The sequence below is a fragment of the Ochlerotatus camptorhynchus genome, unplaced genomic scaffold (assembly GCF_037179485.1).
Source record: "Ochlerotatus camptorhynchus isolate MF236.1 unplaced genomic scaffold, CSIRO-AGI_Acam_v1.1 ptg000107l, whole genome shotgun sequence".
In the NCBI taxonomy this organism is placed as follows: Eukaryota; Metazoa; Arthropoda; class Insecta; order Diptera; family Culicidae; genus Ochlerotatus; species Ochlerotatus camptorhynchus.
Window position 1 is genome coordinate 2,094,181 of NW_027040597.1, and position 26,355 is coordinate 2,120,535.

At 38.9% G+C, this 26,355-nt stretch overlaps 1 protein-coding gene across 1 annotated transcript in view; it reads right to left on the reverse strand.

Annotated features, from left to right (window-relative positions):
• Positions 1 to 25,847, reverse strand: part of Rgl (Ral guanine nucleotide dissociation stimulator-like) — a 173,948-nt gene extending 148,101 nt beyond the window's left edge. The window contains exon 1 of the mRNA XM_065219620.1: positions 24,985 to 25,847. Coding sequence (XP_065075692.1) covers positions 24,985 to 25,068 — 84 coding nt within the window. The 5' untranslated portion in view covers positions 25,069 to 25,847. The remainder of the gene's footprint in view (positions 1 to 24,984) is intronic.
• Between the last annotated feature and the right edge of the window lie 508 nt (positions 25,848 to 26,355).

Sequence of the window (26,355 nt, forward strand, 5' to 3'; positions counted from 1 at the left end):
AGAAGTTGAAAATACTTTGTAATGACTAACGCAAAGAATCACTAATACTTTAATATACATCATTTAATACATTTATACAACCTAAAAAGCGCAAGACGCGGAGCTTATACAACTAAATAATGGTCTTATAACATGTTTTGGAAACATCATAAAAACCAGCGACAAAAAAAAAAACAATAAAAAAATCTTGAGTATGGGATTCGATCACTAGTCCTTGGCGTGGTAGACTTGTTTCTACCTAACTAGGCCAACACCGCTTGATGAAAGGTTTGTTATAAGTATCTATCATGTTCTTGCCAATGGCATGAAAATTATTTTCTCGTTCAACACGCCTTCGATCCGTCATGAAGACGTTTTGTTAGTAGCAAAGCGCACATCTAATTGCCAGAATGTTATTTAAACGTATTTTCAACTCCTTATAAGACAACCTGCACATTTTCAGTTGTATTAATTTGTGAGATGTCATAAAAAAGTATTTTCAACTTTCTTTATAACAAACCTCCGAATACCTCATAAGAAACTGTCTATCACTGCATGAAGAGACAGTCCGGCTCAATGGCACCGTCAATGTTTACGTCAATCTGGATTGATTTTGTATACGACAAGTTTTATAGGGGTATTAAAACAGTAAGATGCACGTTCAAATAACATTTAAAGATAAAAGCAAAAGAAAACTATTTTGGAAAATGTTGAATCGAAGAAGTATGAAGAAAACATCTTTAAACCTCATATATAACGTAGGATGTTTTCTGCATCTCTTATAATACATTTATACAACAATCCGTTCTAATTCTTTTTCAAAAGATGTTTTGTGTGTTACTTGGGTGGTTAAGATGTTAGACTTAATTATCTTAAAGATACATCGTCTGGCTCAATGAGTGCAGTTTCAAACCCCAAACAGTGGTGTTTTAAATTTGTTCTCTGTTCTGTTCATGCGTTCGCTTTCATAGTTTTTGGCTGCATTTGCCGAATTAGCGCTGGCACTCCCCCTCCCGGACGGTTATACGTGTGTGATTGGTGGTTTTCTCGCTTTCCGGGAATTTTTAGAATCGAGAAAGAAAACGTGATTCATCATGTTTCCAAGCATCAGATGCGATGTCACTATCAGACCAGGGAAGTGTATTAGGGCCCCTGTTATTTATTATGTATATTAATGACTTGCGACTTGTTTTACGATCTTGCGACATTAATCTTTTTGCAGATGATACTGTGTTATTCATTGCAGCTAAGGATTTAGATGATGCCGTCAATGTCATCAAGAAAATTGCCAAGAAGTATGGAATTCTATGTCGACTGAAAAACGATTTAACTATTGCCAGTAAAATACAGCTATACAAATCAATCATCTCTCCCCATCTTGACTTTTGCCCTTCCATTTTATTTCTGGCCAATGCAACACAGTTATCGAGATTACAGCGCTTGCAGAATAAAATAATGCGTTTGATTTTGAGATGTAATAGATTCACTTCCTCAACTTTGATGCTAGACGCCTTACAATGGTTGTCGGTGAAGCAAAGAATTGTATATTTGACTATGGTGTTCATTTTTAAAGTAGTTAACGGTTTGCTGCCTCGATATTTGAGTGATCGAATTGAAAGAGGAAGTGACTTTCATAGATATAATACTAGAAACGCGGTTGAAATAAGAACACCACATTTCTTGACTTGTGCTTCACAAAATTCATTATATTATAAAGGCATAAATGTTTTCAATTCGATGCCAAGACATATCAAACGTTCAGCAACACTTACAGAATTAAAAAGCCAATGCATTTCACACGATAAAACTGTCTTTTGAACAGTTATCCAGTGATTTTTTTATGAATTGACAAATTATGTATCTTGACGAAGTTATCTCTAGCGGATTATTTTATATGGATAGCTGTCATAACGACTTTTTAATAATTATTGTACCACTGCAAAAACTATTTATGTTCACCACGAGGGTGATGATGGATTTTTGATATTTGATTTAATAGTAGTAGTAAAAAAATAGTAGTCTACAAAGGTTTGAGCCTCGCGCGCGTATTACGGATAAAGAGGACTGAATTGAACATTTGATTAAAAAAAAATGCAATTTTGAAGCTTATTTGGAAGATACCTTGAGTTAGTAGTAAGTTTTCTGGCAAATGTTATGGGTTCGTGAGCATTCCTGACATTGCTGAAAATTATGATAGCTTCAGATTGCGGGGTTGCTAGTGTAATAGGATGCTTTGTTGATTGTTCATTAACTCTTGATCGCTTGTAATACTTATGAATATTTTAGGTGGACAAAAAAACGAACTAAGAGGTGGACGCCTGAGCTTTTCCACATTTATATCGCTGTGAAGCAACTGTAAACTCTAGAGGGAATTTATATCTGTAACTAAAACCAGTTCGATTTTGTTTGCCAACCTGGTTAAAATGTCATATTTAATTATCTTAAAGATAAATCGTCCAGCTCAAACCTTTGTAGGGGTAAGAGGTGGGACCATCATCATCATCATCATCATCAGCGTTATTTGATTTTTTTTTTCTCCCAGAACAGTAATTTGTGGCATCGCGAATGATAATTTTTAATTTCAATTTATTTACGCACTGTAAGGTGCTTGAAAGAGCTCGGCACGGTTGGTGTTAATATTGGTTCGCACGCAACTATTTTTTTGCAAAAAATTAAGTTTTTTCGAACGAAATTGATACCGAAAGTGTATCAAAAGTGCTTCTGAGCGTGTTTTGCAGTTGGGTATGGTGAAATTCGTGCATTCCCGGTTGATTGTCAGTGGCGATTCCGTATCGCAAAATTGCTCACCAAGTTCCTTTTTTTTGCCGTTCGAAGACGACGGGTTTGCTTTCGAGAGAGTGACGTTTATTGGATCCGTTTCTTTGCACGGGTGTGTTTTTTTGTAACCAGCCAGCGGTGTGTAAGAGTGCTTGTGATTTTCATTGCCTCTCGGGAGGCCGGTTCACCGTGTTCGGATGTTACGTTTTCGGCGTGTAGTTCTATCGAGAGTCTCGTCACCGTGTGCGAGTTTGAACACGGTCTGGTTGATAAATTAGCTGGGGAAAGTGCTGATAAAGTGTCCGCCGCGAGTTTTAGTGGTGATTCGGTGCCCGACGTTGCCGTGAATCAGCGAGTTTAAGGCTTGCAAAAGTGCTCGTCTGCTAGTCTCTCGCCAGTGTCGGAGATTGTGAGCAAGCTGAAGGATGCCTCGCTGGATACGCCCAAGACTGGACGGGCGGTAGCAGCAGACATGAAGCTCAAGCCCGTGCCGGGGAAAGGTGTTTTATTCTAGACAAATGGTAAATTACAAATTCGCTGTTGTCGTCGTAGGCAGCATCGTAATAGCCGTCGTAGTCGCTGTCGTAATCGCTACGTAGTTGTCGTAGGCAGTACCGTTAGTATATTTAAAATTAACCATCAACCGCTGAAACCATATGAATTATCGCATATTTCTGTTATTCATTACATACCAAGTGAAATTCGAGAACGTAATTTCATTTGAATAGCTTGTTTAACGAGGGTTAAAACAATCGTCACGTCGGTCATAGCTTGTTATGATTGCCTGAACCATGCGTAAAGAGTATGCGTAAAGACTATGCGTAAAGAGTATGCGTAAAGAGTATGCGTAAAGAGTAAATCAAAACATTAAACGTCGCGTGAAAGTGGAACTCAATGAAGGCCTAAGTACTCTTTCGTAGCTTTTAGTTTTAGGATTTGAAAGATGCTCCTTTAATATTAAAATTTTATGGTAAGATCACTTGTTTATCATGTATTTTGTAAAACTTTTCGTTGTCGTCGGTGCCGGGTTTGAATAGTTATAACAACTTGAGTAACGGTATAACGTGATATGAGGGGCTCGGTGGTCTTAGAGCAACCGGTTTTGCTTACTGAGCAGAACATCATGAGTCTAATCTCAAGCCCATCCACATTCAAGATTCGTCAATCGTTTTATTTGTTAACATGACTACATGGTAATAACAGCAACTCGATGATTAAAAAGGAGCTCGTCTGCCTAGTGGCAAACGTTTTTGCTTACAGAGCAGAAGACCGTGGGTTCAATCCCAAGCTCCTTCGCGTTATATGATTGTTAGGACATCAATTCAGCTTATCGTTTACCAAAACGAACCCTGCTGCTAACCCAACCCTGTTACCCAATATCCCAGTGATTCCATCAAAGCGAGTGTCACGTCAACACATTCCTACCCCTTCCTTTCTTGACCTGTGTTCGGGCGCGCTGGTATTGCATAGTTTGAGATCACCAGTTTTTACACATTGAGGATGATTGCTAGTCCCAAGCATCGTCTATTGGTTCTCTGTGTAATTACAGCTGGTCTGGCAATAACAGAGTAGCAACCGTGGGCGGTCAATCATGCTCATGCATGCTCATGCCATGCTTAAAGATAAATCGTCTTGTTCAAACCTTTGTATGCGTAAGCGGTGGGACCATCATTTATTTATTTATTTATTTATTGTATGTTGCCGTGAATCAGCAAGTTTACCGCTTGGAAAAGTGCTCGTCTGCTAGTCTCTCGCCAGTGTCGGAGATTGTGAGGTCAGCAAATTTATGATGTAGTTCAACCATCCTTGTACAAGTTCTTCCAATACATAATCATTATTAATTTATTTGATAAGGCTCAATCGAATTAACTTTACAGAGCCCAGGATTCTAATTCACTATACAAAACATATTAAAACTAAAGTCACAAGGTACAACACAATAAACACTTTATCTTCCGCTATCCAATCAGCCTCCTGCATCAGAGCGAGAGCCGCTTCCAGTGGTTTCATTGTATGCCAGTATCGCCAACGGGGACCAGAGCGCTTCCATTGTAGCAATGAACGCAAAACGTGGTCAGCACACACTCATCACGAAACGGTTGCTTTCCAAAGTCGACGACGCAATGAACTGCTGATGAAGAACAATGAGGAGAACCACACAATGGTTGCTGCCGAGTAAACAGACAATCACGTGACATACATCGAAAGTGGCCTGCTTCGGTCGACTGCCGAGTGAACACTAGGGTGTTTCATTTTGAAAAAAGTGATGAATTTTTGATAGGCCACCCTCCAGTTCGATTCATAGCCCCAAAATATGAACCTGTGCAAAAAATGGTAAAGATTGATGAAGGTTTAGAGGTCGCGCCAATGATTTGGATTTTGTATGGAGATTTTGGTGAATTAGTATGGGAAATTATTGATTTTCGTTTACATTGCTCTAACTTTGGTTGTAGTTGTCCAAACGTTGAAAAAAAAAAAATATGTGGTTGTCATGACAATGATCAACAAGCCTGTTGTTGTTGCGATGAAATTGGCGTTGTTGCCTTGTACATATTCATCTGTCAATTTACCCTATTTTGCCATTTTTTCACATTTTTATAATTCTTGATACGCTGCAAAACTGAGCGTAGCAACTGTAGGCTTTTTGTTTATTGCCATAGCAATAACATACTAAATTTTTTCGACATTTGGACAAGTAGAAGCAAAGTTATAGCGATATAAGCGATTTTTTAAATTCTTCCATAGTAATTCCCATACAAATTTCAAATCATTGGCGCGACCTTTAAACCTTCATCAATCTTTACCAATTTTTGCACAGGTTCATATTTTGGGGCTATGAATCGAACTGGAGGGTGGCCCATCAGAAATTCATCACTTTTTTTCAGAATGAAGCACCCTAGTGAACACTGCTTGTACAAGTTGAACGAAGTAAATATAAAATCGAGAGAGTTATGTAGAAGTTCAGGGAAATTCATAGAAGCTCAGCTAGATTTTCAAGCATTTCATGGAATTCAGGGAGTTTTGTAGATGGGTATATTGTAGAAATTCACATGATGTTCTGAGACCTTGCTCAAATTTTCGGGAACTATCAATGAGACAAGAAATATTTACAAGTTCAAGTCCATCAATGCTTGATGATGATGAAAAAGATGTAATTTGTGTAAGCCATAAAAAATCGTATGAGTTCAGAAAACTTCGTGGAAGTGGACGCAACTTTCTAGCAATTCGCAGAACTTTTTACAAATTTAGGGAACTTCATAGAGGCTCAGGGATAAGTTAAATGGATTGGGAAGAAGTTAAGGGAGCATTATTTGAGTGCATGGAATTGAATTAAAAAAAAAACATTGCACAAGTACAGGAAGCTTTGTTTAAGTTTTATATAACTTAGTTGATATCCATTAGACTGATGCAAAATTTTAAATGTTCGCTCCCCAGTGCTCAACCGGTTCCAAATCAGATCCTGATTAGCCTCCCAAAATTTAAACTCATTTGGTAAGAAACTGACCTGGCACAAACCACTTGAAGTTTATAACGAAATTACTATGGGAAAACCAAACTTTTGGTTCACTGTCTTCTAGCCTTTTTCGATATTGCACTGTTCACAAGTTATGCAGTTATTCTTATAGGAAATATTCTGAGCTACAACTTTGCAGAAGTTTGTTTTTCAGCTGAACGTCAAGTTAAATAGCTATCAATTGTTTACGAGATTCATAATCTTGTGGCATGATCAAACAGCTGTTTTGTGGGCAGCACTGTATTGTGCAGTGTGACATAGTAGCCATGATATTTGTGATCTTGTGTGTTGTTCGTTTAAAAAAAGCATGCGACCTACTGCGATTACGGTGATCAAGCAGACAACATGGTTGTAGACAAAATAATTGCTACTACAAAAGACGTGCAGCTTCGACGGAAATTATTGGAAAAGAATTACACTCTGAACCAGGTTTTAGCAATAGGCCGCAGCCACGAGTCAGTTGATCTTCAGCTGTATAGGAAACTGTCGGAAAACCCAATCCAGACACGGATAAAACTAAAACCGAACTAGGTGAAGAATCCATCTATAAAATCAACGCCAAGAGGAAGTTTCGAAACCGACCACGCTGTGTCCCGTGCGACAGTTGTCACGAATCAACCGATCCTTCATGTCCAGCAAAATCCGAAAAATGTCGAAGCTGTGGACAAATCGGACATTTTGTACGTTGCTGTTTCCTGAAGAGGAAGCAATCAAAGCCGGTAGTATATCAACAAAAGGCGAAGAAACGATTCGTTCGAGAAGTTCACGAAGCTACTGCTGAAAACGGAAACAACAAGGATGATGCAGTTTTCAACTTATTTCATCTTGGTGGAAAATTTACCGTCAGAATCGAAGTCGGAGGTGTGCCTTTGATGTTCATAACCGACACCGGCGCAGACAAAATCTTAAGCGAAGATGACTGGCGCATCCTTAAACAGGTTGGATTCGAGGCCTATGCAGTCAAGAAAGGAAGCTCGACAATTTTCAACAGCTACGGATCAAACAAACCACTGACAGTTTTGGGAGGAGTCGAGACCGAAGTGAAGTTCTGCAACAAGTCCTTAAATACGAAGTTCTACGTTCTTGGAGGTAAATGGTCACTCCTCTCGGGAAATACGGCAATTAAGCTCGGATTGGTGAAATTCCTTTGCAAAGTTGGCAACAAAGCATTTCCGTACATAATCGGTAAGCAATAATCTTTATTTCTTAATAATGAAACATTCAAAACATATATATGTTAAATAAAAAAACGTTTGGATTTATTAGGGATTGAAGTATGCATCAAAATTGATAAAACTGTTCCACCAGTTCGTCAAAGTTTACGTAGCATTCCATTTCCACTTGAAGAGCTCACTTTAAAAATCAAAGGAGCTTGAAAATCAAGATTTCATTGAACGGGTTTACGTAGCCAGTAAGCTGTAATTCGTTAAATTCATCCTCTACCAACGCTTGAGCAGATGACGAAAAAGTTAGGTGGGAACAACCTATTCACAAAACTGAATATACAAATAAGAAGCGTCGAGCCAAACCTTGCAACATTGATGTTGGGGATATCGTTGTTATTTAAAATACAATTAAAAATAACAAGCTTACACCTACATTCAATCCACAAGAATAAACGGTTATTCAAAGAGATGGTACAAGATTACATCTTCGCAATCTAGAAACTGGAGTGGTTTGTAACAGGCATATAAACCATACAAAGAAAGTAGCTTGTCATAATCCGCTTCTAAATCAAGATTTAACAACCGTACAATTTAATACTCTGCTGGTATACTCGATCAGATAGTCAGAATATTTTAATTAAAACAACCACTAAGTTAAAATTGTTTACAGAGGCAACACGATCAAATGGACACACGTTTCCAGATAAACTACAAGAATCTACCTCTTCAATAAACCATAAGCGCCAGCATGACGGAAGAGTTAAGCGTAAACCAGTTTTCTTAGATGATTATGAATTATACTCTTAATACCAATTTAATATATATATATATTAATCCATAATATTAAGGAAAAGGAGAGATGTAGAATCTTAGTAATCTGGACAAATCAAAGTAGCCTTGATTAACTGTAATAATAAATAACGAGTATCAAATAAAGCATTATAGTTTGGAACACCGAAGAGTGAAGACCTGTTTTACAACTCTACATGTGGTACAGCAAAAATGGCGTCACAGTGGTTCCCTAGGAGATGAATCCAACCAATACTCCGGAACTAAGGCCAATTGAGGAATACTGGTCAATTGTGAGCACATACTGCAGGGTGGAACAGCAATTGACCGGAAGGATTTCAAGCGGAAAAGGTATTTGGCAGCCAAACAAGTGGGAACAGGGCTCGTGCAAAAGATGATTGGCCGTGTACGAAGAAAAGTTCGAGCCATGGCCTATGGTAAGAAGGCAGACTGAAACAATGGTCTTACAATAAGCATAATACTTACTTATGTATAGCTGTTATATTGAACTATGAAAAACTAAAACGCATTTTGAAACCCCAACAAGATTTTCGTATCCGGAGTTTTTCGTTTTCAACCTTTATGGAAAGGTTCATTCAGTATTATTGTGAAGATCAGAAACACTTCTTCGTAGAATTTCAAATGTTTAACCTTTGTATGAGTTTATAGTCGTGAATATAGGCATTTATTGAAAAAATGAAAGTCGCAGCAGAGTTTATTTTAGATCTGTAAAAATATCCCAACTGCACCATGTAATGCAAAAACTGCTCCGGTATTTAAATCTGTGATGGGCCAGCTCTAGGTATTAGGGGGAGGTCCTCCTGGTCCCCAATTATTTACGCTTATGCTCATTAAAAGGCTGCATGAATTTGAGCTGGGTTGGGGCACCTTTATGCACAATTAGTGCATAATCAGCTTTAAACGTATCATAACAGAACTGGTCGGTAGCAAAAATGCTTGAAATATTCTTTTCTACAAGTTTGCTGAAGAATGTAATCACCACAAAAATGTTAAATTTCTGATTTAAGTAAAAATGATTACCACCCTAATCATAATTTTTATAAAGAGTAGGTCCATTCAAACAACTTCTAAGATACTTACCTCCCTTAAATGAGTAGAAACGGAGTAAATTTTTTATTCCAACTAAATTGACCTTAAAACCTTATTTAGGAAAAAGCCTACGACCGACTCAATCACACGAATCTGTGAGCGCAGGTGCCCTGAGGCAAAAAGGATTTCTTTATAAAATCGTCAACCTCATCGAAGCGCAATATGAGGCTTTCACGTGCAGAGTCCTGCATAATGGAGCCTTATCAGACCCTGCTTTGGCTGTACATCACTATAGAGCATCTCGACTCTGATTTGGCTGATGCCGTTGCTCTACTAGCCCAACGGCGCTCTGATATTCAGAATAAGCTCGACGTCTTCAAGGCAAATGTTAACAGGGACAACCCTTCCAACATTAAGGTAGCTGAACATGTAGGGCAACCAGATTGCGTCAGATGGTGGATCCGAGAGCTACACAGAACCAAATTGGTTTAGATTCATTCATGAAATCTGTGCTGTTGCACCGAAATTTGCAGGGTCTGGTCAATCAATGCTCACACTCATGCTCATGCTGACACTTTATTGAAGTAAACTAAACACCATCACCATAATTTGTATATGCTTGATGAAAGATGACAACTCCTCACTACACTAAGCACCTTTGCCCTGAATTCCGTCCTCTTATCCACTACTTCACTCGTATTCACTAGTCCTTCCAATTAGCTATGTATCATCCACTTCTCTCAAACAGCGCACTCCACGTTGGCTTCCAGATCGCACTGCCGAACCACGGGATTGAACAGCAGTCCTTCGGAACACTGCATCTCATGTGCTGCCCCTTGGTAGCACATCACGTACTTGCTGCACGATTTGGGATGCTCAAAGTACTGAATCCCCGACGCCGGGCAGGGGAAACACTCCTCCACCGATACCTGGTAGCATCCTTGGAGGTCTTCCACGAACATAAAACCCGGTGGACACAGCATCGGGAAGGCCTCGCCCTGGTAGCAGGTGAAGTACATGTGACATTCCCGGGGATCATCCACGAAGTGCGTATCGCTGGGATGGCATTGGATGCCCATTGCTCCGGCTGACGATAGGAGCGTGGCTAACGCCATCACTAAAGTCACAAACAGTGCTGGGAAAGATTTTGAAAATGTTTGAACAATTCAGGCATTACTGCAGTTACACTAACCAAACATATTTCTAAAAAAAAACACTACGGATCTTGGAGCCGAAAGATGCCCGCCGTGAACGGCTTCAAACTCAACTGCTCCTACGGAGGAATCATGCTTATAAATGAAAAAAAAAATGTTATCATCCACAACAATAACAATGATGAAACGGTTAATTTTGATTGACACCTTATCCAGTTTGATAAGCTTCGATGGTCTGCGTTTGTTGCGTTTGGTCAAGAACTGAACGCATTGAGATGAGTAGTGAAATGTTCAAATTTCCCAACAAAATAGGTCGTTCTGATAAATTGCTATCGAGCACATCCACTTCTTTCTTGGGTCCCAAATTCTCACGTACCTCATTTCTACGAGCATCAATACTCCAACGCTGAAGCAACAAATGGGAACGACCCTCGCGAACAGAGAAAAGTGAACGTGAAGATTGAATCGGGGAAATTTTCTGCTTTCCGAGATCCGCCCCCCAGAGCCATTGTCAGTTTGAATTTCCCACAGCCACCATCTTTCAACAGCAAGAGGATTTCCCAGATGAGTCATGTCTCTGCGGGCAATGTTTTGAGCAATAAGTTCATAATTCCAAACATTTCGGAACGCCGTGTTGGTTCAAACTGTTGTTTTCGTCTAAACACCGCACGTGATTACAATGGACACGTTACGCGATGTTTCTTTAATTTTGCCATTTGTTATCCAAACTTTGGACACACTGTTGACAAATAGTTGACGCCACTGCGAAGCACAAAAAAAAACTTCCGTCAAACTCAATCACCACCACCAAGCGAGCGGCGCATAGTTGCACGTAATTATGATTGATGGAACGCTAATTTGGCGCTGACATTTGATCGATCGTTCGGGGGTGCTCTGCTTACACATACGACAGACGCGGCAAACGACAACCGAAACGCTGTGCGGTCAGTGTTGGCTAGCATGCCACCCAGGAAACGCACATAACAGTTGAAATCATGCAAAATTCCACACGGCACCCGGTGACATCGATTGGAATGTCACAATTCGGATATGTGCGTGACCTAGATTGGCTGCATCACAGTTCAAACCGATGGATGCAGCCGCGAACCATGCCGTCAGTCAGTGTCATAGTTGCAGTCAAGTGCCATGCAGATGTGCGGGATTGCGATGGATCGGGCCTGCTGATGGAGAGAAAGTCAAGGTGCAATTTAATTACCACTGTTGTGAGAAGCATCTGGTACTGTGCACTGTTAGTGGAATATAGGGTAGATGTAGCAGTTTTGGCTATACGTTCCTATTATGATGTGTTGTAATGTTGACATATGGTCATAATAGGAACGTATAGCCATAACTGGTACATCAACCCTATAGTGTGTTTGGCTAGTTGTATCAGTTATTGAACTTGTTGATGATGCAGGTTACGATGTTTTAAAATAATGTTCATCGTATGACTGAAAAAAGTAAGGCTACACTCAACTCAGTGCACTACAGTGGATAAATTATTTACTGCAAATCCGCATCGTGCTCTCTTCACTTTTTGCTGAAGGAGGTCTTACTGTTACCTAGAGTTACAAAAAAATTAAACAGCAATTTCAGTGCACAATATTACTTGCAAATTTTCTACCTTGTCTAACTCTTATTACTCTTCGATCCTTGTTGGATCCTACCCGAGGTAATCCTGCTTGGACATCGACTTGAAAAATTCCTCTTAGATCCTTCAAATTCTTATGGTAATCTGCATGGAAGTCGATTTGGAGAAACGTTTTACTGCCGCCATGGCCCCTAAACGCAAATGAAAAGGACAATCTCTTGATCCTCCTTTTGATGAAATTCATTTGAGCAATCAATTTGATATGCTCATGTTGATGATTTTTTTTTTGTCTTCTTTATTTAGGAGATTTTTAGCCGTATTTAGGCTAGTCACGGATGATGATAATCATCCATCATCCAGGCAAAATTCCACTAAACTTTCCCGAATTAATGCCAAGAAGGAAAAGGTCCCCCTATTGTGATAACCACTTCCGATTTCCATGCTCTTTGCACGGAACTTTTGAACTTCAATAAATTCAAGTTTTCTCTTCATATTGGCTGTCGTGAAATTTCTTGGATTACTAATTGACCAAAGATTAATTTTCAAAGATCACATTGAGGGCATTCAAGCCAAATATAATAAATATATAAAATGTTTTTATCCTCTTATAAACAGGAAATCCAAACTTTGCCTGAAAAATAAACTTCTAATATTTAAACAAATTTTTAGACCTTTATGCTGTGCCAATATGGTCTAGTTGTTGCACTACCAGGAAAAAAGCACTTCAAAGGATTCAGAATAAAGTTCTGAAGATGCTTTTGAAGTTGCCTTCTAAGTTACAATTTAGCAGCCTTTTGGCTTTCACACTTATTTATTGTTGTTTTATAATGGCAACTTTTTTGCTTGAATACAGCATTTAAAAGTGCAACACATTCTTGGTTAGTAGTTCAGCATTTTTCTGTTTTAAAAACCATTTAAAGTCTGACAATAAAGTCAAAACGGGTCTGGTTTTAAAAATGAATTTAATGCAGCACTCTATCCCTGCTCCCTGTTCAGCTAGTCAATCATAATCCTGCTCGGTATTTTTTTATTGATGCCACGACAAAATACTCCATAAAGGTGTTTTATCATTACAAAAGCAATTATAAAACTGTTCGGTTTCAAACGGGAACAAAAAGTATATATTGCTGTTTTTTGGTGTCAATGCATCACAAAAGTCCCTACTGTTTACAAATTAAACTAAAAATATGGATCCGCCTAGAGACAGAGAAAAAATAAATCGATTTGAGCTTTTGAACGAAGAATCACAAGGAAATGCCAAAGGATAGTCGAATAATAATACTAGCGATAGTAGGAGGAATAATTATAGCGATGCTATCGACGGAAGGGAAAAGGAATCCAATTTCAGAACTTCCCCGGAAGCCCAGCAGCTTCGACTGAACCGGTCAACAATGACAGAACAGCCGACTGAGAAGAGTGAGTGAATGTGATTCACAAAGCACTGGAAGCCATAAAATTAGACGCTTAAAAATTGATGGAAATACCTCAAATATTGTCAATGGAGTTTGCATCACGATCTGAATAAACACAGACCAAAATTCTTCGGAAAACACGTTTCAATGATGATTCGAATAACATGCATCAGTGCCAAACTGGGACTGCGGAAAACTGCCGACAGGTCACTTCAGAAGCTGTCAGTCTGCTGGAAACTGACTGCCTTCCAAACCATAGCAGCGGTTACAAACTGGTAGTGAAATGTGGAAATGTTAGTGGTGTTCGTATTTCATCGCAATGTTTATCTTTTTACACGAGACAGCTGTGACGACACGTCTGCCATTCGCAGTATGGAATGTTGTGCTGCCGTGACATCTTCATTCGCTTGCCCAGCAATGTTTACTACATTTTTGCTTCTAACACCAGCAAGCTGCCTGTTAAGCACTAGATGCGAACCTCCTACCAGATGACTATGGCAATACAGGAAGTATTACAACAAAGGTAATTACTATTAAATATTTTGCAAAAAGTGACAGATAGCGGACATGAAGAACCAGTGGAGGTGCCGGGCAAAGGTGTTTATCCTAGACAAATGGTAAGTTACAAATTCGCTGTTATCGTTGTCGTATGCGCCGTCGTAGTCGCTGTCGTAATCGCCGTCGTAGTCGTAGGCAGTACCGTTAGTATATTTAAAATTAACCGTCAACCGCTGAAAATATGAATTATCGCGTATTTCTGTTGCTCATTACATTCCAAGTGAAATTCGAGAACGTAATTTCATTTGAATAGCTTGTTTAACCAGGTCTTAAGCAATCGTCACGTCGGTCATAGCTTGTTATGATTGCCTGAACCATGCGTAAAGAGAAAATCGAAACATTGAACGTCGCGTGAAAGTGGATCTTAATGAAGGCCTACGTATTCTTTCGTAGCTTTTAGTTTTAGGATTTCAAAGATCGTCGGTTGCAGTGGCTTGCTTACTGAGCAGAAAAACGCGGTCCAGATCCTTTAATATTAAAAATATTAAAATATCGCTTGTTTATCGTGTATTTTGTAAAACTTTTCGCTGTCGTCGGTGCCGGGTTTGAATAGTTATAAAAACTTGAGTAACGCTATAATGTGAAATGAGAGACTCGGTGGCCTTAGAGCAACCGTTTTTGCTTAGTGAGCAGAACATCATGAGTCTAATCTCAAGCCCATCCACATTCCAGATTCGTCAATGATTAAAAAGGAGCTCGTCTGCCTAGTGGCAAACGTTTTTGCTTACTAAGCAGAAGACCGTGGGTTCAATCCCAAGCTCCTTCGCGTTATACGATCGTTAGGACATCAATTCTGCTAACCCAACCCTATTACCCAATATCCCTGTGATTCCTCGTGGAAGTGCAGAGGACTCCTCGGCTTCCATCAAAGCGAGTGTCACGTCAACACATTCCTACCCATTCCTTTCTTGACCTGCGTTCAGGCGCGGCTGGCGCGGCTGGCGCTGGTATTGCCTAATTCGAGATCACCAGTTTTTACACATTGAGGATGATTGCTAATCCCAAGCATCGTCTATTGGTTATCTGTGTAATTACAGCTGGTCTGGCAATAACAGAGTAGCAACCGTGGGCGGTCAATCATGCTCATGCTCATGCTCATGCTCATGCGGGAGAAGAGAAACTTTTTGGGAATGATTGAGCTTCCACCTGTTCCAAGTTATGCAGATACACTTCCTGATTAACCTCTTCCAATGCATGATAATCGCCCTTATCGAGAATGCCCCGCAACTTGTTGATCCAACGCAGAAGTAGAAGCTCACTGCAATGATGATGAAATGTAAATAAATTTTGACTTTTCACTTTTTCCAGGCACCATTAATGCCGTCATAAAACTAAACGGAATAGGATCAAGCAAAATGGCCTTAGATAAATACAATTCAGTTTGACAATTATCTTCATTGAAGTCAAATTAAAACGTTTTGTATTTGTTATTGATTTCCTCAAAGCAAAATAGCTTTTTCACAATTAGCCTATGTAAAATCAATTTTTAAGCCACCGCCATATTGCTATTATTACATATGTTTTTTTTACTCTTCCTTTCTCAAGATGCTTTTCCATGAAAATAACTTTAATCTCATAAAGTAATCAATGAGCAGCAATCGAGATTTCGCAAATAATTAAATTATCTCGGCTGGACGCAATGATTAAAATAAAATATATCTATGCGTTGTTTCCTAAATTAAAAATAATAAGTAAATTCAACGATTTTCGGATGCGGATTTTATTTTTTTTTTTCGATCTTCCGAAGCACATTTTACATTAAATTTAATCTATCACCTAAAAATATACCACAAAATAAGAACTGTAATTTTTTCACATTAGATGAGAAAATTTAAGAAGATGTTTGAAAAATTCCTTTTTGAACAATGAATTCGGCAAGATCTGATGAAATTTATGTACCCCTTTTTATCTTGATTCCTGCTTTATTTTCAGTGCGGTTAGCAAGCGTCAAAGGCAAATGGCACAAGTAGTGATGCAAAGTGGCTTTTTAATAAGGATTTCAAATGGTTTTCAATGCTTTCGCCGTATAACTTTTTTGCAGCACTTCAACCTCAAAATATATCTTCGGGGTTGGCCAACTACACGCAAACCAAAAATCTATTACAATGAATGTTAGTTCCATTTCCTATCATCCTCTGTTCATGAACATCGCAGCGAATGTTAGAAGTTGACCTTGCAGGCGATGTAATGGTTTTTTGGCTTTTTTATTTGGTGTTCTGTCTGTGCTTTCACCTACACAAGCAAGCATTTGCCTTGATTTTTATGTATAACATGGTAGAACGACGCACACCCTTGCCTCGAATCTCTCCAGCAGAAAAATCATACGAAGTCAAGTGTGAGGGGAAATGAGCGCTTCTTGTTTGCTTTTAGGCTATCCTTATTCAGAAGCATGGAGAGAGCAGTGGAGAAAGCACAGGTCTGATAATCGCAACATTCGTTGTTCGAGTCCAGTCGGCAACCTTTTTCCTATTTTTTTTTCGACATAATAAATTTACCTTACTAATACACTCTACATTTTTCGGTCTCCAATTTTCTTGCATTGGACCGCAGCTAGGTATATCGCATCCTCGGTTCATGCGGTCTCCACTTACAGCCTCTGATGATGAATCCCACATAATTGTAAGCGAATCTTACATCCACCGGTTGGGTGTACATCTTAAAACTATAGTCAAACGGTACAACACAATAAACATTTTATCTTCCGCAATCCAATAAGCCGCTTCCAGTGGTTTCATTGTGTGGCAGATTCGCCATCGGGGGTCAGAGCGCTTCCATTGCAGCAATGGACGCAAAACGTGGTCAGTACTCACACATTCATCACGAAACGGTTGCTTTCCAAAATCGATGACGCATCGACTGAAAGAACTGCTGATGAAGAACAATGAGGAGGACCACAAAATGGTTGCTGCCGAATAAACTGACGATCACGTGACACACATTAAGAGTGGTCTACTTGGGTCGACAGCCGAGTGAACATTGGACAACAAATTTAAAGGCTAACCAATTAAAATATTCATCCCCGATGGGATAACCAACCATCCTATACGGTGACCGAAACCAACTCACCTTTCGTTGTGTACTGGAGAAAAATGTAAAATGCCACGCGTCGAAAGCACTGCTGCTGCTGCTGATTACGATCGACCGGACACCACCACACACGGTGATTGATTAAGCAACGTTTGGCGAGACCGGATGGAATTCGATTTTGAAATCTGTGTTAGGAATAGCGCTTTTTGTAGGTAATCGGTGATAATTTTGATCACGGCAACAGTGGTAATTATCAACTTATTGAAAATTGATAAAAGGTTCATTTTAGCAACTTCGTAAGAAAATTTCCAATCACTTTACTTGTTAAGAAATAAAATCCAGCTATTGACAGAGTTATAAGTGGTCAACACCTGACCACTTTTCGTTACGCAATTTTGGTTTTTTTTTCATACTGCAGCCCCAATTTGTTGCCGAAAGACAGTTATGGAATCCAGCCCTACTCGGAAAACCCTTGTCTCTGACTCAGCCAGTATGTTGAGAGCATTGGAAGCATCCAAAATCGCGTACAAGTAATTAGGACAGTTATCGACCAAAACACAACTGAGGAATCAGAGGAAACGAGCAAGCGGGAAGACTGGCAGCTTTAGGCAGAGAGTCTACCCTCACAACAATAGAAATCCCTGAAGCTGATATCAAGACATGGGTCAAGCGTGTAGTTTGGAGTGCATGGGGGCTGAATGGCAGCTCTTTCCTACGAAATACTAAAGGAGAAACTGGCGAATGGGTGCAGCGGATCCTCTCCAGATTGCGTACCGGTTACATCAATCTATCCCAATCTATCATTTGAGCACTTATTATCAACCTGCCCGAATTATCAGCAATATAAGTAGACAGCTTTATGGCTTATAGCGAATTTGTTTTTGATTCAGTTCCAACCTGGATCGGGTATGAAGATTGGGTCTGCTTGTTACCTGTCAAACGTCAGTGTGAACGTTTGTTTTTGTAAGTTGGCTCGGGTTGAGGTTCGCACTAACAATAAGCTAGGGGTTCGCATGGGATGGAACTGGTTCCAACCTAGATTATAAACAAATTTGCTATTAGATTGCAGTCTACAAGCCGCTCTTTGTAACGAGCCAAATAGAGAGGAGGCTCTACTGGGTTTCATGAAGAATTCCGGAATCTTCAATGACACGTTTTAACCAAGGCACATGATAGCAGACCCACCCAGTGAACCTGAACAATGAACAAAACATAAATTAATCACGACACCTTGAAGAAGAACCTCGCTACGACACCGAACGGCGACTAAAGAACTATCAATAGGGTGGGTGATCCAGTAGTGGAGGTACTAAGCCAATTTATTAATAAAAAAAAATTATACGATGTACACACAATCGTTATACGTCAATTTACAGTTTTTCTTTTGGGCATATTTTAAGATTGAAATATGCAAATATGCTTAATTTTAGGAGAGTTACCGATGAAAAATAATCATATCTGGGTCCTCCTCACGATTCTGGCACAAACTCCATACCGCAACTATACGTACACCACTTTTACTGGAACACCTACCCTACTGGATATTTTGATAATTTGTTACAATGTTATAACCAATACTAGGGGGTCACCCGTTTAAAGCCCTCTCTTCTTTTAAAGAGGTGAACCAGCCCGCACAAATTGACAAAACCGCGACTAAAATGAATATCTCGGCTGCCAAACGGTTTGAGTCAACATGCTGTACATATTCGTAAAGGAAAAACTCTACTTAATCGAGTGGTGGTAGTCTCATTGGCCGGAGACTATTGCCTGCCGAGATAGACGGCCGGGATCAACCCCTAGTTCCGGGCAAAGTAGGAAATGCCACTATCTATCGACATAGTTTCTGCACTGCTCAATTGAACAGCAATTGCTAGTTTGAATTGGAGTTCAAATCACAATTCAATCAATTGATTTATGTCTTCACGTTTATTTCCTAGTATGACAATAATTTTAAGATGTAATTGAAGCTTATCTATATGGAGCTGATATAAGATTTACGTAGTGCGAAGTGTGTATAAATCACTTTCTTCTTCTTGGAGCTTTATAACTTTATACTTAACCTTCTTGATTGTGCTCTACATACTTTAAGCACAATCTTATTATATACAATCTTATTATATTGCAATAATATTTGACGAACCAATAAAGCTTAATAATCAATCAGCCCGATCCTCTTCATCGATTTTCTCTTTCGCGAATAACCCGACTGCAAATGAATTTCCCATTCAGTGTGTTGATTCAGGCGCACTCTAACAATAGTCGCTATATTTATAATCTGACGGATAGAATTTCGATCTATCAAAAAGCGGAACCAATTCAACATATTGTAGACCAACAATTGAAAAGGTACTATCAAGTTTTATAAATAAAACGTTGATTATTCTTTCCTCGCCAATCTAACGCAAATTACCGGCATCATCGGATAGGGGAAACTTTCCCCGTCCAAATATGGTGTTAGTTTGCGTAGGCGAGCCTTAAGTCACGAAAAAAAGGGTTCCGGAAGTTGCTCTTTTCTGTTGTTGGTCGTGATTTGCTCGATTGGTTCCGCTATTTGACAGCTCAATTGGCTCCCGAGATTTTCTCTGCCAGACTATGAATAGACCCTGAACGAAAACATCCGCAATATTTCGAATGATTATTGTATTGCTCGAGCCCTTTAACAATATGCTGTCGAATTTCTGATGATTTCCATTTGGTGAATTCGTCATCAATTGATCAGCATCCATATGACTGACCTCCAAATAAAGGATGATATTTATTTGAAAATTGGCTGTAAAACATACTGGGCTCAAATGGACCACAATTTAAGGATAGGATGACTTGCAAATGCTTTAGATTATATTATTAAATTCGATTGTTTACATTTCCATATTGAATAGCCATGAACAGCCATTCATCAGTTATACAAAATTGTAATGTTGGTAGATGAAACTTCCTTCACCGCGAAATAGAAAATTTACGGTTTCCACGCTTTACCAATGTTCGTACCACCGATGGTTATCCTTCCACCTCGTTTGTCTACTCAGAGCAGCAAATGATGTTCAATAGAATTATTTACATAATCGTTTTGAATGATTTGTGTTAAGAGCTGAACCAATAACAAATGCATTTCAATTTAAGATGCCTATCATTCTGCAGAGAGTATTACACATTCCAACTGAAGGCCCTATCCCTTTTCATAACAATGTTCATCCTGTATTCGGGAGGAAAATCATCTGATTTCAAAACAACCATCATCCGGTTGCAGCTATCATTCGAAAAGGCGAGTTCGATGTTTCTATTTGAATGGTCTGAGGTTTCATTCGAACAGAGGACGGTGGTTTGGTACAGTGTAGCGACTATAAAGGTAACATCGAACTGTCCTACGAGCTTAGCGAGAAATTCGTTTATGTTGCCGTGGTAAATCAAAGAGAAATTCGACGATGTGAATCGATCAACGAGAATAGGCCCTTTTCAAATGTTACGCGAGAATAAAGATTTATATACGAAAAAATGTGGCATCACTGCCTTAGGCACCCCCATTAGCTACGCCAACGGGGCTGATCGGACAGACAGTTTCCAGGTTTCTTTCACGATGTACCAGTTCTAATGACGATTGTAAGAATTCGGGTGATGTATACACCAAGATTTAAAGCGCCAGTTACACTATCCTACTTGTGAATATATTGTCCGCTTTAGATGTATAGATGATTAGATGTATGGGCAAAAACAGCGCAGGGTGCAAGCAATTTCTAAACAACCCAAATTTGAGTACGATGTACTCATATCCACCAAAATTGAGTAAACAAAGTTGGGACTGACAAGATGACGAATGGACAACATTGACCTGAATCCAAATGTTAATTTGTTATCTTGTCAGTTACAATCTAGTTTGCTCAATATTGGGTAGCCCTACTTCTAATAGAAATGAGCAGATCTTACTGAAATTTGGAGTGTTTAGAAATACACACGCTGTACACGGCCAACGAGATTGACCCAAATTTGATTTTACTTTACTCATAAATCGCCAAAAAATGCAGGAATTCAGCAATGAGTTTATTTGCTTCATGTTTTCCAGGAAAAATTCCAGAATATAATAACAGTAACGATTGGATTTTCTCGGTCTATTGGTACTACTACTAGACTGAGTAAAATTTTCGTAAATTTCCAGCACTTTTTGTGATTAAGAATAAACTGAACTATAATTTGGGTTGATCTCATCGGCCGTGCACAAATTTAAAGGGACCAAATCCAACTGGTCTTAAGCATTCCCCTGACTTAAAAAAAAAACCGTGTCGTTTTCATATTCAATTTGATTGTACGATGTCGTAATCAAACCGTCGAGCCAGATCGAGCAGAGTTCTATCGATTGGGAATGTTTTATACAGGTGAGATAGCTTCTGTGGATGGCTATCGGTCACAGACGGCAAGACGTGTAGAATCCGATTCCAATACCTATGTTACGGTAGTAACAAAGGTAATACGCTTTGATCTCATGATTCTGAACGACACAGAAAAAAAAACCGCAGGAATATAGGACAATTTTTATAATGTGGCCACTTTATCGATCAATCTTAATTATCCGGAGACCCAGGATATGGCCACCTTAACCAAACAAGAGAGATTGTCGTGCTTCACATTACAATGTATTATCTTCTTGTTTTAAATAGTGTTTTGCATGAATCCGATGCAGATGAGTTTTAAAAGATGTCTTCGGCAGCCCCAAGTATGCACCTTTAGAATTGATAAAACGATCCATAAAATATTGAAAACGTTCTTTGAAAAATATCCAAATGATCCATAAAACACCGCAAGAAATCTCTTAAAAAGTGTGAATGATCCTTAAAAAATATCAATATGATCCATATTTTATGTAAAATTTAACTTCTAACTTCGGTGGCCTCTGGGAAACGGCACTGAAAGTTGCCAGAACTCACCTCGTTCGTCAACTCGGCTCTTGTTTGCTGTCCTTCGAAGAGATGTCCACGGTGCTTATTAAAATCGAAGGGTGCATGAACTCTCGTCCGCTGTTGCCCCTTTCGAGCAAGCCGAATGATCTTGCCGCCCTCACCCCAGCGCATTTCTTGGTGAAAAATATGATCCGCCCTCTTCCCGAAGCAGACATCCGAAATGTGCCGTTCAACTGGCTTAGCCAGTACCAAAAGCTTCAGAAGCACTCGCAAGTTTTTTGGCACCGTTGGCGAAATGAGTATTAAATACAAATTTTGAAGGAGTTGAACCTACAATATCGGGCCAACCCGAAGCGCTACCAGCTCAGCATCGGTGACGTCGTCATCGTGAAAGATGATTCTCACCTCAACTGGAATTCTGAGGAGGGTAGTCTGCAAAATTTGCCCTTTGGAGTGTGCCGTAGAAGAGTAAGATTTGCAATGAATTTGGTAGCAACAAAACATTTATTGAAATTAGTAAATTAACTTTTGATTTAGTTTAATTTGTTTCGCAAATAATTTGCGAAGGTGGCCGGTATTATGATAGGTAATAAATTGAATCACTACTGAGTTAGAAACGGCACAATGAAATATTTCGGTAGCATAGCGCTTTTCGCTATGTTTCGCTCTTAGTTCGCATTGACAGCTAGAAATGTCATGTTTTCCCGTCTTGAATAAAACACAAAGTAAAAAGGCTGAAAGGGAGTGCAAGCGTTTTTTCGTCTATCCGCGAGAAGTTCGAGTTTTTCCCCGTTGTAGTTCCGGATTTGTTTCATTCAAAATGGGAAAACATGACATTTCTAGCTGTCAATGCGAACTAAGAGCGAAACATAGCGAAAAGCGCTACACAGCAAAAAAATAATTTTGATATCACGTTAAAGTCGATGCACTACAATCATGTCGAAAATATGGTGTAATATTACTTGCTAAAAAGGACAAAATTATCATTAATACAATGCATGAACTGACATTACGCTGCTTTTACTGCATTTGTTTATTTATGTGGTCATAAAAATTACATGAAATTTTCGACATGATTGTAGTGCATCCACTTTGATGTGATATCAAAATTATTTTTTTGCTGTGTATGCTACCGAAATATTTCATTGTGCCGTTTCTAACTACAGTAGTAATTCGAATTATTAACTTTCAAACACAATTGTAAAAATTTATCGCTAAATTACTAAAAAATGAGCATTGCAATTGCACGAATTACACATAAACATATTGGAAATGATCCATAAAGCATTCAGCAATGAACCTTAAACTAATGAAAGTGATCCATAGAAAATCAAGCTTGCCAACTTAAAAATATAGACACGATCCATAAATTAGACATATATTGTTCATGTATTGGACACTATTTTTTTTTTTTAATTTGATCCATTAACCTTGGAAAATTACCCCATTACTGCGTAGCTGCCTGTTTACTGTTCTGCCCGTTTTTTTTTTTTTTTTTTTTTTTTTGCCAGAAGAGCGGAGCGATGGGCGAGCATCTAAAATAAGCATCTAAAAAAAGCTTTTAAAAAATATTTCCTAAGATGCACTCCGAACACTATGCAACCGGTAAAGTGATAATGTTTGAAAAATCATTACTCTGCTATTTATCAATAGATTTTAAACCTATTCATACCGAATAAATCTTTAAAGTCTTTAGTTTTAAGTGGCGATTTGAAATTCGTCAATAAATAGCTGAGCTATGATTTTTCAAACATTACAAGTTTGCTGTTACACATTTGACCAGAGGCATCGTGTTCAGAGTGTTAAAAAGATTATTATAGAAGCCTTTTTTGGAAGCTAATTCTAGTCGCTGTAATTTCCCGTCGCTTCGCACTTCTAACTCAAAAAACACGGGTATGTTAGTAAATCTAAGTAGCTACGTAGTAATGGAACATCTTTTCAAAGTTTAAGGAGCAAAATCAAAAAGTTAGTCTCCAAAACATGAACAGTATATGCTTAATTTATGGATCATGCCTATGTTTTTAAGAGTGCAAACTTGATTTTCTATGGATCACTTTCATTAGCTTAAGTTTCATTGCTGTTTGTTCTATGGATCATTTGCAATATGTGTATGGGTAATTCTTACAATTTCAATGCTCATTCATTAGACATTAAGCGGTACATTTTTACAATTGTGTTGCTTAATTTGACTGAAAATATGAATCATATTGATATTCTTATGGATCATTCACACATTTTAAAGGATTTTCACTGGGGTTTTATGGATTTGGGTGTTTTTTAAGGAGCCTTTTTATTTTTTTTATGGATCATTTATTGGTTTTTATATTCAAAAGTAAATTCCGATGGAATTTATCGATAAATCCGTAAAAAGGAAAGGATCATAATGGCAAATTTATCCCAGAAAATCAGTTGAAAAAGATGGTATTGGATTATTCAACACAGCAAACAAACAAAAAAATAATTTTACTGTTACATCCAAGAGGATGCACTTCATTCATGTCGAAAATCTCATGTAATTTTTACAGTTCATGCACTGTATTAATGATGTAATTTTTTCCTTTTTGGCAAGTAATATCACACCATATTTTCGACACGATTGAAGTGCAGTCACTTTTATGTGATATTACAATTAATCTTTGCTGTGAATGATAAGACGATTGCAAAGTTCGATTTTACGTAAGAAAGCTCTCAAGCGTTTGCCAATCTGCTCTTTTCCAGAGGAGGTAGCGCAATGATTAAATTTGCATTTAATTCAGTTAACAACACAGGCACAGGAAAGGGGTAAAAGTTATAAAACATTCTTTATGTCACCATTGCGACCTTTAAGAGTATTATAAAACCAATGTCCAATAGGATATAAACAAGGCTTAAAATGCGCAACTGTGTTTCGTCATCCAATTAAACAAATTAAAAAAAATAGCTTCCGTAGTTAAATCGATATCTAACCTGCACACAATAAACCACGTAACGCTCGAAGCACATTGTTTCCTCCTAAACAAAACTCAGCAGCACAACTCGACTTCCCCCCTAGAAATTCAACAAATAACTAAGCATTAATCTGACGATTTTTGACATACCAGACTTTCCGCATCCGTAGCCGCTGCACCACCACCATTTCCGGCCGCCACCGTCGTCGTCGTCGTCGTCGTTCCGTTACTCATTACTGCAGCCTTGCGCCGTTCCGATGGTGGCCACCAAATTCCGCCAACCGTTGTCGACGGCTATCCATAATCCTCCGAATCACTTCCCACTGCGATACACTAAATTCGATTAGGTTTTCAACGGGCCACTAAATAATTTCACTTTCATCAATTTCCCTTCGGAGCTCGATTCGCTTGTTTTTCCAAAAAAAAAACACCGTTTGCACTAAACTTTTCACTTTCCTCAAAAAATCTGCAAAGCTATTTTCGACACACGGCGCTGCTGCCTCGGGCACGTGCGCTCGTTACAAAATAACTCCGCCACCGATGATACCTACACCGTTGATCATTAAAACGATTGCATTTATTGAATTTTTATGATTTTGTTTTTCTTCGCCCTGGGATCTTCTTTCACTTTTATGCGCGGCGCAATGTTTCAAACCGGGGGACACACCTCCGAGTCGAATTCAGCTCCTGGATCGCTGCAACCGGGTCGTCATTTCACTTTCGCACATTTCTCAAATTGCTTCCCTTCTGGTTTTCTTCCCTGTCAAAAATGCAAACAAAGTTCACTTTCTCATGGGTATTACTTTTGTGAACAAGCTCTGAAATGTAACACGTAAATAGTGGCAGTGCATCACTCAACCGAACGATTTTTTTTCTTTATTTTCTTCACACTCAAGTGGATAAGTCAGCGAACTTATGCTTCGCACGCCGCTCTGCATTTCCCATCCAACTGGGCTGATGTCGCTATCCGCTGCAATCGGTTTTAGTTTTCCAAGCCACTACCAGCAAACACCAGGACTACGGTAGGGGGACCGATGCAATAATGTCGATGTTTATGCTGCAATCAAAACAAAAACGGGGATAGAGAGAAAAGAAGAGAAATGAGTTGCAATAAGACGTTTTTGTTGAGAGTTGTTTTTATGATTATGTTCCGTTCGGAAAGTAGCCGAGCAAAATGCAATCGAGACGACATGGATGAATTGGCATTCGACAAAAAACATCGGCGTCGTCGTCGTCGTTGTCATAAGCGACTTTGAGTATCTCAGGAACGTGGCGTCCGATTTCAGGGGCATATAGGGTAGAGAGCTACTGCGGCATAAGCGCCCATTTCCATCTGATTGACAATTTCGACGTGAACGGCAACTACAAATCAAAATCTATCGCATAATATTAATATTTAAATCCATTCTACTCAAAAACAAAAGATGCACTCCTAAATAATAAATTTGTTCTGCCTTCAATGGCGTTTCAATGTGTTTAGACGGAATTGAAACTCGTATGCCGTAATTGGAATCAAGAAGC